General features: G+C 48.4%; 1 protein-coding gene across 3 annotated transcripts in view; it reads right to left on the reverse strand.

Moving 5' to 3' along the window:
• ABTB3 (ankyrin repeat and BTB domain containing 3) overlaps positions 1-10,298 on the reverse strand; it is a 174,820-nt gene extending 164,522 nt beyond the window's left edge. For all 3 annotated transcript variants that reach the window (XM_054167886.1, XM_054167885.1, XM_054167884.1), the window contains exon 1: positions 9,105-10,298. In XM_054167886.1, the coding sequence (XP_054023861.1) occupies positions 9,105-10,065 (961 nt within the window). In that variant the 5' untranslated portion in view covers positions 10,066-10,298. The remainder of the gene's footprint in view (positions 1-9,104) is intronic.
• Between the last annotated feature and the right edge of the window lie 4,285 nt (positions 10,299-14,583).

Here is a 14,583-nt window from a genome sequence, read left to right on the forward strand (position 1 = left end):
GGTCCTGGTGCTTGACAGGCTGCCCTCATCGCTGCAATCAGTGGGAATGCTGCCCAAGCAAGAACTACAGGATTTGGTTTAGTAATACCTTCAGAATGCCTTGCACCATATATCATTCCACAGAAAATGAACACCAGTAGCACCAGGATAATTTTTCTCAAGTATTGAGTTTTGTGACCCTTATTCTATAAGCATCAAGGGAAGTAACAGCATCAGAGGTACCTGCATCTAGCCTCTAGCAAAACTACCTGCCCACACTCACAGGGAATGATTCAGTGAAGTTCATTTCTGAGACACTGACATGCAAAGAAAAATGCCCATGTCACAAAAAAATCTTAGCATCCTCCACAAAAAGCATCTCGGTGGATACCCAAAATGACTTCAACCTCTGAAATCTCTCTCCTTTCTGTCAGCAGTAGCATTTCCCACCACAGGAAGCATCAGTCCCCAGGCACCTGACCTGCCTTGCAGGTGACAACTTGCCTTGCTACCAGCCAAGCCCTCTGCTTTCAAAGGAGCAGTGTTGCTTCACCTGGGGCAAAGGGCCTGCAGCTTTCAGTCCCACAACCTCTATTTTTCCAAATCCCTGCCAGATAACATTCTGAAGAGAAGCTTGCAAGGTTTGCTCAGCCCTCTGAAAGGAAAAGCCAACCTTCCCCAACTAGCTCATCATTCATAGCCAAACGCTATGTATCAGGCCAAAGACACTACAGCCCGGCAATGTTTATCCAAGACTACCACGGGGCCAGAGAAACTGTGAAACACTGCAGGATGCAAAGTTTCCTCCAATTATTTGAATGCCTTGAAAATGCAAATGTGTTCACCATATTTCTGCTGCAACTCCAGCCCTGTTCACTTCCCCCCACCTGGGAGCAGTATTTCATAGCAGTGCAATTTAAAACCAGGGTGTTTTTAATTTTAAAGCCTCAGACTCCCACAGGTCCAGGTGCTACTCCACAGCACTTGAGGATAGAAACATGGTCCTTGACAATACCTCTTCTCTAATCTTCCTGGGGGTTCCTTTCCACCTGCACACTCATGAGCCTGTCCTGAGACCTTTATGACTATGTGAAGTCCCTGTGCTGTACACATGAGCAAGATCTATCCATGTAAGTGCTCTGGGAGAAGGCTGTGAATTTGCTGAGCCAAAGGTATTACCTGTCCCTCCTGGCTCAGCTGCAATGCCTCCATGCATTCCTATCTCCTGGCAAGCATCCCACCTCCCACACACCCTGCAGCACTGATCCCTCCCTGCACTTTCGCTTTCATCAGCCTTACAACACCAGAGGAGAAAGAGGTTATGCCTGCCTCTCGAGTTTGCATCTACCTTTTGAAAGATCCTAGCACTAACATCTGCTACTGTCTTATGACAATGGTGGGAAGAGCCCAGTCCCCAAGTGTCATGCCAGCAAAGTTCCCACCAAGCAGATCTGTTACGCTGACCAACAACAGTTGACCCAAACACCACCACACGTGCAGATTTACACCAGATTTGTGTGACAGCCACCCAGACCAGAATCTGGCCATTTAACACAGTGCTTGTAGAAGGACTGGAACTGACTGGGGTGTACAAGCCCTTCCTCCATTACCCAGCTCAGTTCAGCAGGGGCACAATTACCTGTCCTGAAGCCTGTTGATACAAGTGTTCTCGTTTTCTTCCTATTTCTTACTACCAATCCAGTATAATTTAACTCTAAGTAAAATCAAAGTCCTTTTATTTTCCTTATCAATGACAAGCCAAGAGAATCCTAGTGGGAAATTGCAAATATCCCAAGCACCTCTCTTCTCAGCCCCCAAGACAGTCTATGTATTTCCCACAGGACGCCAACAACCCTCTTACAGTACCATATTATAAAACCTCCTGGGTTGTTTCCAGGAACAATTACACCAAATACTGGTATTGCTTACTATGAATTGAGTGTACAAATCAAGAAAAACAATAAATTACCATCAAGATGACAGGCACTGCTTGAACAGAGCCTGAGAAAATGGTCATACTCAATGAGCTGCTGTGCAACTTCCTCCTCACCCACAAACAGCCAAGGTAAGGGAGAGTGATGATTCTGAAGCATCCATTCAGGTTAAATTAATTAAAATAACTGAGACAAGCCTCTACAGCATCAGCAAGGTACCAGCATAAGCACCTGTGCCCCATCCATGCTGCTGAACTGATCCTCACCAACCATGGTTCCTTGTTTTTCAACTGCTACCAGAAACATACCCCTCACTCCCACTATTGAAACAAGCCACAGCTGCCTTCTCACTGACTCTTTTCACCTGATTTGTGGCCTCCTCTCTTCTGTTTTACCACAAGATGGAGGTACTTTATGCAAAGAAAAAGAAGTCACTGACCACCAGATTATATCCATCTCCTCACAGCCTGCAACAGCAGGTCTGCTGTATTGCCTTCTGGGAAAATGGGAAGCCATGTGCAGATAGACAGATGTGGTCACAGTGAGCCCCTGAAAGCAAGGACAGATTGAGAGATGCATGGAAGGGCTTCAGCTGGTATAGCTCTCCATATTGTTCGTGGTTCTTTTCAGGCTGCCCAAATGAACACTTCTGGCAAAGTAACCAGAAGTTAGCCTTGCTCTAGGGCAATGTTGACCCCATCTGCAGGTCTTTTCAAATCTCTTAAACACTTACCAGGTGCATAACAATTATAATTACACATTTATATGGAGATGGTGCAGTCAAGATTCTTTTACTCTGGAAGAAAACAAAGACAAGAGCAAAGGAAGAAAAAAAGTCCCTATTTTTTCCTCATGCTAAAGCATCCTACACCGGGGGGCACACTAAAACACCCTGCAGCAATGCACGGGTGTGCTGACACAAAGGGACTGTCAGGACAGCACCGCTGTCAGGGCTGGACACAGTGTTGCAACTGGGAGGAGACTGGGAAAGCAAGCAGGCACTGATGCACACCATGAAGATCATACAGATCTGAAAGACAAGAGCACTGGGAAAATCAGCCCACAGCAGGGAGCAGCTGCTTGTTTCTCTGCCCAGCAGCTAATGCTAATACTTGATGTTAAAGCAGGTGAGAGGAGCAGTCCGCTGTCTACTAGGCTCCAAGTATCCACAGAGGCATCTGTGAGTATGCAGAAAGCAAATCTGCGAGGGACACAAATGGTGGTAGTGCTGCTGCTCATCATCCCTACAGCAAGAGAGCACATCCTGGTAATGAGCTCCCTCATCCATCCCCTCTTTGCTTTTTCTGTACAGCCTCTACTGGGTCAGCAACAGAGCTCTTTTGGGTGGAAGCTGCTTGTTTCAGCGAGACTTTGAAAGGAGCTGCCACTGTTTTTGCACCACACATTGGTCAGAGGAAATTACTCCAAAAAGAGGATTTAATTCTCAGCACCCATGCACTCCAGGAAACAGCTCTCTTCTCCTCTGGTGTAATCTAAATGAGAGTAGCATTCTCCTTTCACACCTTCATAGGAGGAAAGGCAAGGGGAAGACCATAAAGCTTTCCTCTAGCTTCGAGAGATGAGAACCAGGCCCTTCTCCAAAACATGGAAGACTCTGGCTGTAGATGTCCCCAGTTAGTGCACCACTGGGTATTTACTCCAGATTATCTTGAAGATTTCTGACTGATAACCAACATCTTGATTCAATACAGGCTGCACAAATACCAGCACACTAACCAGGGTGTCTTTTTCACTTTAAGCAGCTATGGATGTGACAGAATTTGCAGTAGGATTAAGGAAATACACAAAGTTGTCCCTAACACTCCTCACTTGGACTGCGTCACCAGCTCAAAAAAGGGCTGAAAGGCTACATGAAGCTTGCTACAGTTCAAAAACAAACAAACAGAAAAAACCCAAACAACAGAAAAAACCCAAACAAACAGAAAAAACCCAAACAAACAGGCTGCAGAGTGGGGTTGTGAAGTCTCCCTCTCTGGAGATATTCAACACCTGCCTGGATGAGTTCCTGTGTGACCTGGTATCCTGCTCTGGTAGTGGGGTTGGACTGGATGATCTCTCAAGGTCCCTTCCAGCCCCTGACATTCTGTGAAAAACAAACAAACCAATCAACCACAACCAGGAACCCAATACAGTACTAAAATTAAACTGTTATTCCCCTAACATGCTCCTTATATATACAGTAACATTTCCCAATCACACATCCAAAGCCTCACTTACATCAGAAACTAATTGGTATAGCTGCAACCCTAAAAGTCCCTAGTGAAGCCACAACTATAAGTGCTATTAAGGTACTTTCCAGCATGATGAAGGGAATACTTATATTGGCATACATCATCTTGATTATTCTAGGTGATTCTGCTATAACCATTTCTGGGATTTTTATTTCTTTTTCTTTACATTATACTCATAACTGAAATAAATTATATGAATAAAAATGTCCAGAGGGAAACAAACTTTCATCAGCCAGTCAGTCAAAGCACAACCTCCCACTGTGTCTCTGCTTCTCAGTTCCACCATTGATCCTCAGCCCTCAAAAAGCAATGAAGGTCTACAACAAGCACGTACACATATTGAGTGTCCACCTGTCTCACTTCTGCCAGCACAAGGTGTTCAAGCAACCCACTCCACCCCAGGGAGGAAGCATGATTTCCACACTGCCAAAATAGCTCCCACTAGTATCAGTGGCCACAAGCCATGACCAGGTTATTAATCCACCACTTTTTTTGGAGAAGCTGTGGAAGTTTGCTCAGGAGGTTGTTGCACCATTACTGATGTCCTCTGGGCAAGGGACTCAAACATCCAGAAGCAGATGGGAAAAAAATGTAACAGCAAAGACCCCTACAGACACATATAAGAAACTTCAAACTACTCCAGTTTTACTTCCTTCACTAGTGAAAAACAAGATTCTAATATAATGGGGGAAAAGGGTGTTCTTAAAACTGCAGGTAAAAAAAGTCCAATAAAAAGGCATGACATTCCATTTGTGCCCAAATATTTCTCTATCATCCTAGCTGAAACAAGTTTTTGATTGATTTTCATGTTGTCCCTAAAGCCATAATAGCATCATGAATGGTTCAATTACAATAAAAAGCAGAGAAGTAACACAGATAACAATATGCTTGCAAGAAAGGGAAGTGAATGGTCTCTCTATACACACACACACATATATACATATGTATACATGCATCGCAGAACTCAAAAGCATTTATTGATTTGGTTAAAATCTGTGTATTGGTATTGTTTATTTTCTTGGAGTCCCTTGATTTCACCTGGATTAGGGGATGAGGCTGAGGTTAAACTGAGGTTAGCTGACATGCCAGCCAAGCCTGACCTAATCCTGGACGACTTCTTAGTTGTTGTGTCTTCCCCTCTACATAATATTAATGGGAAGAAACCACAGTGACGCAGTTGGGTTCCAAAGAACTTTTAGTAGCTGTACACAAACAGGAGGCAGGGTTGTAAACACAATGCCTGGCTCCTTGGCTGTCTGCCTTGCACCTTCTGCCCTTCTCACCATGTGTTCTGCCACATAAGGGGACCCCCAAGACTGAAACAGGAACAGACCATTTTCTAAACTCTGTATTAAACTAAGTGTTGCCTAATACCATTGTTCCATCTGGTAGAAGAGGGACGTCTATAATACAGCGGTGGTGACTTTGAGCTACTTGGACCTAGCATCCAACAGCCTCTGTGAACATCAAATACATGGACTTACTTCTACAATTTTTCACTGGATCAAAGACCTGGGGGAAAGCTCCTAGTCATCCAAATCTGGCTCTCAGATCTGGCCTGAAAGTAGGGGGTTGATGAGCAATAAAGAAACTACAATAACGTAGCTTAAACCACAGAGGTGCCAGCTTTTACTGCCTTTCATTGAGTACACATTATTTTGCTCCCACTACTTCCAGGGAAACAGCACTCTGCACGACTGTTATAGGATGTAAAATGTGTACTATGCTGTTCAGATGGAGCTCGTAATTGAAACATTCAAGCACCACTGAAATCCCAAACGTAAAGTTTTTAATTTTCATTCAACCATGACATTAAAATTCTGGTTGTGCAGAGAGAGAGGGGAAAAAAAAATTACTACCTCAGAGTGCTTTTAAGGTCTGTTGTTTCAGATGCAGTAACTGAGATAAGCTCAGCCAAGACACCAGCAGCTGCTGGCATACTCCAGCAACTTGTTCCCAGCGCCACTGCCTGCTTCACCTTTGTCATCCCCACCCCATCCTACGCAAGGGGTTATCAAAAGGCTTATCAAGGAGCTGTGGCCTATTGCCTGCGATGCACTAAGTGGTGCCATCATCTTCATCCACATGCTTTCAAGTCCGCACAAGGAAGGAACAGGTACCTGTTGGAGAGTGGGACTCTGGTGGAGGCAGCTGTCCAAGCTCAGGCCAGGAGTAGCCAGGACAAGCCCAACAGGCTGAAGCACCCACCGAAAGAATCAGTTCAGACATGTTCTTTGTCTGAAAGCATGTGACCATCATTTATAGGAAGGAGGAGGTTATCTTGCAATCTTATTCAGCAGCTTCCAAGATGACTGGATATGATGCCAGCCTAAAAAAAACCTCAGCTAAAACCACTGACTGCTTCACACATCTGACAGGGAAACCCTGAAAGCATGGTTTGTGTCTTGCAGATCCTCGGACTGTCTTCCCCAACACTGATGTTCACAAACTATACTAGAGCAATCTCAGACTACATCATGCACAAACTCACATTTCCTGCATGCTTGCATCCCATGATCTTCATGGGTTGTCTGTTTCACTGTCATGATGGAATTCAAGACACTGAATTTAGCCTGAAAGATCTTTTCAAGGTTTGACATTTACCTGCCAGGGAGGTACCATCTGTGTCCCCAAAAAAGCTGCCTGCAGATAAGGTACTGCTATGAGGTCTGCTTTTGTACTGCTCTGTTTTCTCCCACTTTGCTCAAACCATATTGGACATGGTCCCACCACTTCTCATCCACATCTGATGGACCAAATCCACTTATTTCAGTGCCTGTGTGTCCACATGCCACCCAGCTAGGGAATTAGACCTTGATTTATTAAACCCCCAGAGTATGAGACCTCTTTCTTTTCTTGGAGTAGTGCAAAGATGCAAGGACATGTCTGCCACATATTAAATAGCTTTATCATGGTGTTTCAAGTACTGAGTACACAGGAAGGATGAACCTGTGGTTCTACCACTATACAGATGTAGCTTCCAGCAGTCCTAGCCTCCTACCATAGATTCACCAAATAGTTTTGAGCAGGTCAAATAATCTCTTGCATCAGATTTCCCCACCTTTTAAGTGCCTGGGAAGGAAACATTTGCATGGAGCACTCAGACATCAAAATGGTGAGGCCTATATAAACAGATACATATCTCACTGGTGAAGAGACAGGCTGATGTGTTTAATGGTTCATAATGGCTGTTTTAGTTACCATGAAAGTACTTAAGAGCATGCAACCCATTCTTGGATTAAATCTAAATAAATGTGAACAGCAAGAAAAAAACAGCTTTTATTACTAGAAGGCCTGACTTTTGTTTGCACCTGTAACTCTAAGTATATGTAACAGGATGCCAAGCTACTTACTAAAAGGCACTAAAAAGGCAAACAGTGTTCCAGTCACTTGCATAGGAAACATGACAGGGAGAGATGAAAACAAAATGGACAACTTCCTAAGGGCTTGTTTGAATATCTTAGAAAAATGCCATTTGCTTGATTGAGGGCTGAGCTACCAAGACCTGTGCCAGGTAAAGCTACAACAAAATGGAGGCAAAAACTCCAATTTGTGTTCCTGGAAGAGAGATAAATGGGAATCAGAATGAAGTTAAAACCACCGAGCTGATGCAGAAGGACTTGAGAGCCGCAAAACAAAATGAAAGGCTGAGTAGCAGCCTGCACAGCCAGTGCTGCAATGTCAGAAACGCAACACAGTGCCATCTGAAACCTACAGGCACAGCACTAGCACTTCAAGGTAAAAAAACAGCAGTGCCACTCCTGGGGAAGACGTGTCCGTCTGCAACAGTGCTAGAATAAAGCACAAGGGTCGTACCACACACGCCCCTCACAGCAGATGCATTTTGAAGGAAGGCTCAGCAGAGCCTCTGGGGAGGACATCCACATCTGGACTAAAAGCGCCAGAGGAATATAACGGAGCTGCATCTCTATACACCGGGGAGGAGGGTTTGCTCCTTCTTTTACTCCTGCCTGGCATTCTTCTTTGGGTCTTATGGGAGAGAAGGTGTCTTAGCACAACAGATAATTAGCTATAACGCACCCTCCGTGGCTGTAACAACTTAACAGGGCTTATCTGTAGATCTGATCTAGGCTTCCAGTTATCCTTGTTCTCCCAGTTCCCTTTTCCTCTCCAATATTTGCATCTCAGCTTGACAGGCATTTTGTATTTAAACTTAACAAAAGTGTTTGCATGTGCCTGTGCACGCTTAGGAGACTGTAAGAAGAAAACCATCCGATTTTAACTCCGACTCCCTGAGATGCCGCTTGTTCCATTTTCCCTTTCCTGACAAACAGAGGGAGCTGAAATCAGAAACGTCAACTTTGGGATCCTGCTCTACCGAAGGAGAGAGCTCACTAAAAATATTGGACCCTTCATTTTAAAGAAAAAATCCCCAGGAAGTTGATGCATCACCGTCTTGCATCTGTGTCAAGCTCTGGGTAAACAAGCAGCAACATGAATGAAATCTGTCCAGAAAGACTGCATTTCAGCGCCAACCACGCAGTCTCGGGCCAAACCACCGCATATGTAACAAAGTTTGATCTCGCTTCCGAGCACTCAGCTGCACTTCTGCCATTTCCTGTGGAAAACTGAGGCTCTGAACGCTATCACCTCGCCAACAGTCCTGCCAGCTGCCCCTGCACACACACACAACCTTCCGTAGGCAGGCAGCCCCGTCAGAGCCAGGCGGCGATGCTCGGCAGCTCCCGGTCCGGAGCCGCCAGGCTGGGGCAACCCCTCCGCGTTGCCTGCTCCTCCCTCCCCGCACATCCCGGCGGCGCGGCCCCGCCGCAGTCCCGTACAATACCCGGCGGCAGGTGCCGCGGCCCGTCCTGCGCCCGGGGGGGACAGACAGGCGCCCACTCGCCGCCGTGGGGGATCTCGCCCCGACGCAACAGGTGGTCGGCGGCGCCAAGTCCCGCCCCGCGGCAGCACTCACCGCTGGCGTTCTTGCCGCATATGAGGTGCTGGTAGGGCTGCAGCAAGCCCCAAAGCTCGGGGTCGTTGTTGACAGTCTGCTCCAGCGCCTCCAGGGTGAACCGGGGAGCCTCGCCACCCTCCTTCTCCTTCTCCGCCGGGCCGGCGGTGGCTGCGGCCGGGGGGCGGCCGGGCGGCGGGAGTGGAGCAGCGGGGCCGGCCAGCACCCGGGCGTGGATGTCGCGGAAGAGGCTTTCGGTGCCGGCGGTGAGGTAGATGGCGGCGTGCTCGTGGATGCGCAGGGCCACGCGGCTGTCCACCATCCAGCGGTAGAACTTGCCCACGGAGAAGGTCAGCCCGCACCGCGCCGACTTGCCGCGGCTGAAGCGGTCGCCGCCGCTGCTGCTCATGTTGTAGAGGGAGAGAGCACCGAGGGCGGCCGCCGTGCAGCGGGCAGCCAGCGTCCAGCCCAGGACGATCTCCATGGCGCTCCGCACCTCGTGCTTCGTGCACTTTGCAAAGCGGAGGCTCAGGCGCTGAGCCTCCCGGGCGATGCGCACCAGCGCCCGGCTCACCAGCGTCGAGAGCCGCGCCGCCGCATCCCGGCTCCCAGGGCTGGCGGCGGTGCCCGGCGCCCGCGGCTCCCGGCGCGGCGGCGGCAGCAGCAGCGCCTCCACCTCCTCCAGGCTCCAGGGGACCTCCTCAAGGTCGGGCAGGAGCCGAGCGCACTGCTGCCCCGCGCAGTCCAGCACCTCGGAGTCTTCCGCTAGGACGGTGTTGACAGTGTCGAAGCTGTTGTGCCGACTGTGCATGGAGTCAGTTAGGTGCGGCCAGCAGCTTCCTCCATAGGGGTACGCGGGGTGCGAATCCGAGCAGCACAGCGACAAGTTGGAGGAGCGCACCGAGTCCGCCGCGCCACCATACCCTGAGTCCAGCGTCAGGTCTTCCAGCGTCCTCACCGCCGTCTTACCTCTCCGGGCCATCGCTGCACTTCATGCTGCACCCGCGGGACCCGGGCGGGGAGCGGCTTACAGGAAAGCGGGGGTGGACAGAACAGCGAGGGGGCGCGGCGAGACCCGCCGGCCGCTCCGCTTCGCCCCGTCGGCCGCAACTTGCTGCCGCCCTGCTCCGCCAGACGCCCGCGAAGCGGTAGCGCTGCTCCTGCCCTGCTGCCGGCCACGGCCCGACTCTCGCTCCTGCACTGCGCCTCACCGCCGGCCCGACACCGCACCGCAGCACAGCAGCGCCGGCCAGCCGGCGCGGAGGGGAGGCGCCATACAAAGTGCTCCTGCTCGCGGCCAATGGGGTTGCGAAGAGGGTGGGGGGTATGCAAATAGATGTTCCCGGCGGCCAATGGGGCGGTGCCCTGCCCCTGGCGGCACCTCCCGTCGCGTCCGCGGGGCGCGGAGCAGTGGCGGAGAGCGGCGTGCGGCGCGGGAGGGGGGCGCGGTCCCACCCGCCGCGGCTCCGCCGGTATCCCTGTCTCCGGCGCGTCCCGGTCCCGCCTGCGCCCCGCGGAGGTGCAGCACCCTGCCGCTAGCGGCAGGCCCCCGCCAGGCTACATCCGCCCAGGCAGGACCTCGCCGTCCAGTCCCGAAGGCGGGGATTTTGCGCGCTGCGAAATAAAGACTCGTTAATCCGGCGTCTGCCCGGCGGCATAGCTGGCAGCCGAATGCGGAGTGAGGTTCGGATTGGAAGGCAGCCCACCTCTTCTGTCCCTCCATGCTGGGAGCATCAAGGTCTGGGGCCCGTTTCTGTTACATCCGCCACCACCGTTCCTGCGTCACATAAAGTGGATTCCCATTTCAACCCTCACTGGTTTTTCAAACCAGCAGTTTCCTGATGTTGCTGTAAACAAATGGAAGGCACCACGGGCACACAGACAAGTAGTGTGAGACAGTCAAGATGTTTTGAAACCAAGCAGAAACTGCCACGTAACAATACCAGGCATCACTGGAGTCAGGAAGAGCAATTTCCAAATAATTAAATATAATAAAGCCTCAGACATCCATGAAATTAACCCCCTCAGAGTCACAAAAGATCTGACAAGTAAGATTTGTGTTTGACTTAGGGTACATTTCCTATGCACTTTAAGATTCATTGTTCAATATTGGGACAATTTATCCCCAGTTTGGGTATTTTAATCTTACATTGCTAGGCTTTAGTGTTATTAGGAGTTGCCTGGCTAATATCTCAGGCAACAGACTGAGAATGTATGTGCTGGTGTATTCTGGTTTTGAAGAAATGCTACATCCTTTTAAGTGTAAAATACCAGTGAAATTCTATCCCTTTAAGGATAAAAACCTAGCAAACATCTTTCTCTATCATGCCAAAGAGGCAGCCAAAGTTCTTGAGCAAACAAGGAGAGTCATGTCAGAGATTCCCCTGTCCAAGTGAGCAAAGCCTGGCATTCCTTCAACATAAACTTCCTATAGGAAAGGCACAAATGCAACTAACAGGTAGGCTCATTTGTCAAACAGGTTGGAGAAAGCTATGACACCGCCAAAACCAGGGGATTATCTCCCAGATTAAGTCAAGTGCTGTCAGAAACTGGTTTCTCAAGTGTAGCCTTGCTCCTTCCACAAAAAGTTCTATGCACAGTAGGTTTCCACTGAAATCCTAAGTGCCACCATATAGTGATAGAAAATAGCAAAGCTGAGGGCAGGAGCAACCTGAGCTAGAGCCACAGTCATGCTGTAAGTAAGAAGCTGAGGCCTACACTGCCAGCAGCAGATAATCTTTGGAGGAGGCATAAAGGTAGAGCATACCAGAGAGCAAAATCGCTGCCCAACTGTTTGATGATCAATCTGTACATCTCACAGTAGAGCCCTCTGGTGTCTCCAGCACTTCAGTGCAGTGGCTGTTCAAAATTTACATTCCTATGTAGAAGAAAGGCTCCACCAGGACCAAACCTATCAAGTTCATTATTTTTCTAACAAATTCCATTCACCTGACTCTATCCCTACCCTTTCACAAAGTGCACAACTGCTCACGCTGAGCATATGTGACAGCAGGTCAAAATCACAGAAAGTCCAAGTTCAAGAGGTTGTCTAATTAATGCTTTATTACACTTCACAGAGACACAAGATGGATGTCCAAGGAGGATGGAGCCAGTGAGCTGGGCGGTTTGTTCACCAGTCTTGGTAAAAAAAATGGTGCTTCAGAGGTTGACACTAACCATGCATTGAAAAGAGCAAGAGAAATGAGAAGTGGATGGTTGTCTCAGGCGGTGTGCAGACACAGGCATTCATATGGCTGTCTCAGAACCAGTTTTTATTCCAAGAGAGGTTTGGGGTTGGTTGCGTTTGTTTGTTTGTTTGTTTTTAATTGGAAAGGCAAAATACTGGGCCTTACTAGGGATCTTATAGTTGCAATGAGATATGCATCACCTTGCACTTGGCAGTTTGATTCTTGGTCACGCTGCCAGTTTGGAACATGTTGTGACACTTGAACACACCAAAGGCATGTCAGCAGCACCGGGATGGTTTAAACCTTCAAAAGTGGCAGCAAGAGCTGACTCATTTCTTCAGAAGACTAATTACCCTGGAAGTGGCCTTCTGGATATCTTTACGATCTTTCAGTACCTGAAGGATCTTGCCTGCCCAGGTGTGGTTAATCAGGCTACTGCATACAGGAGTGAGCTTCAGCATGATTTGGACGGGCATCTGAAAATGCTTCTGGGACAGGATGACTTCGTTGTTGAAATTGCCCTGCCAAAAGACATGATCAAACATTTTAGAGGAAAACAAACCTCTGCAACATGTCTGGTGCCCACACAGGCTGAGCTCTGAAGATAGCCCTCAGTTTTAATCCAGAAAAAGGCACCACACCTCTCCTGATCTAGGCTGAAAAGCAGGTGTCTGGAGCTATACCCTACTACGAGTCTAACAACCATGGTCATTTTTCTATCAGACAAAAATGTCCACTGAGGAAAACAAAGTCCCTTTATATGTCAAAGGCTGGTGGCAAACAATTTTCAGCTTGTTGGAGACATGAACATCAATTATCCTCACAGAATTCAGACAGGGACTGATTAAGTACCATTCCAGGATGATAAGTGCCAGTAAAAACTCTGAAAGAGGGAAATTGAACCACATTTTAGAAAGGTACTCAGGGCAAATTAAAGTGAATGTGAAGTTGACATTTGTATGGGCAGAGCAGTAAGTGCCTCAATTCTTTCCTTCCCCACCCAGTCAACTGCCCACAAGTGGCATCTTCCTGAGAGCTATAGGGAATAACATGACAGCCGCCAGACAGAACAGGAATGTTTCTAGAATCAGGCCACTTCATGTAATTTCTGTATTCAGAATTCAATGCACTGTGCTGCAATAACAGCTCAGATCACAAGCAGCATTCACAGGATCTCCCAGTGCTATCTCCAGCTGCTAGGAACAAGCAGCAAGCGTTATGAGGACCTCGCTTATATTGCTGGGGAAGCTGGAATGATAATGTTTCTAATCACAGGGGGTTAATTTACAAAGCAAGTCTGTAATCCTGTACCTGTAAAGCAGGCATGAAATGCACATCCCTGGCAGAGGAGCCTTTGGGGCTGCAGCATGTGTACAGTCTGCCCATCAAAAAAGGAACTGTTACCATCAGGTACACTGTCCCTGCAGGGACATTGGGTGACTGCTGCCAACTGTTTAGATGAGCAGGCTCAGGGAGAGGACTCTGGTGTTGCTCTTCAAACACGTACACCACCAAAAAAAGTAGGGATGCAATGTGCAAGTGAGTGATGCAATGAGGCCACCTGCGCACTACCTGGAAGGGAAGCACTGATGGTGCCTTCATCGTAAGTGGGAAGGAAGGACACATGGTGGTCGAGTGCCTCACCACCTGGTTTTTCTGCGATAAATTTCATCCTGCTGATTTCAGCAAGTAGCTGCATCAAGACTTCCAGAAAGGACTCAGCAAGAGCTATTACCTCATGGAGTGGCAAGGTTCAGTAGCTCAGGCACTCCTTTTACAGACATTAAGGGAAATGGCTGTCCCTGAATTCCAGCTGGCTATTGCTTAGCCAGAAGTAGCCACCCAGCTGTACTTCTCTGCTGTGCAAAAGCAGCAGCTCCTGCTTCCCACTGTGCTCAAAACCTTTCCAAACTTCCTCTCTGCAGTCCCCATGCCTCCCTGTGCTGAGAGTGGATGTTCATTAGAGATGTGTAGACTCATGCCTGGCATGGAGGAAAGCAATTACTAACCAGGGATGCTCAGAGAAACTGCCAGCCAAAACCAAATCTCACCACACAAAGAAGCTGTAAATTCATGGCCATAATACATTTTGGAAGCCAAGTACAGAAAGGATTTCAGAAAGAGATGTGACAAATTCATAGAGGCCACTGGTAACTAACAAAATGATACACATGCAATCTTCATCTCAGAAATTTTCTCAGAAGCTGTTTGCCAGAAATGGGTAAATTATGCCAGAGGAAGGAGCACTTTGTGATCCCTAGGCTCCTCATGTATCTGCCATTGGTGGCTGTGGGAGACAAGATGCTGCACTA

This window comes from Dryobates pubescens, chromosome 15 (genome assembly GCF_014839835.1).
Source record: "Dryobates pubescens isolate bDryPub1 chromosome 15, bDryPub1.pri, whole genome shotgun sequence".
NCBI classification, from domain to species: Eukaryota; Metazoa; Chordata; class Aves; order Piciformes; family Picidae; genus Dryobates; species Dryobates pubescens.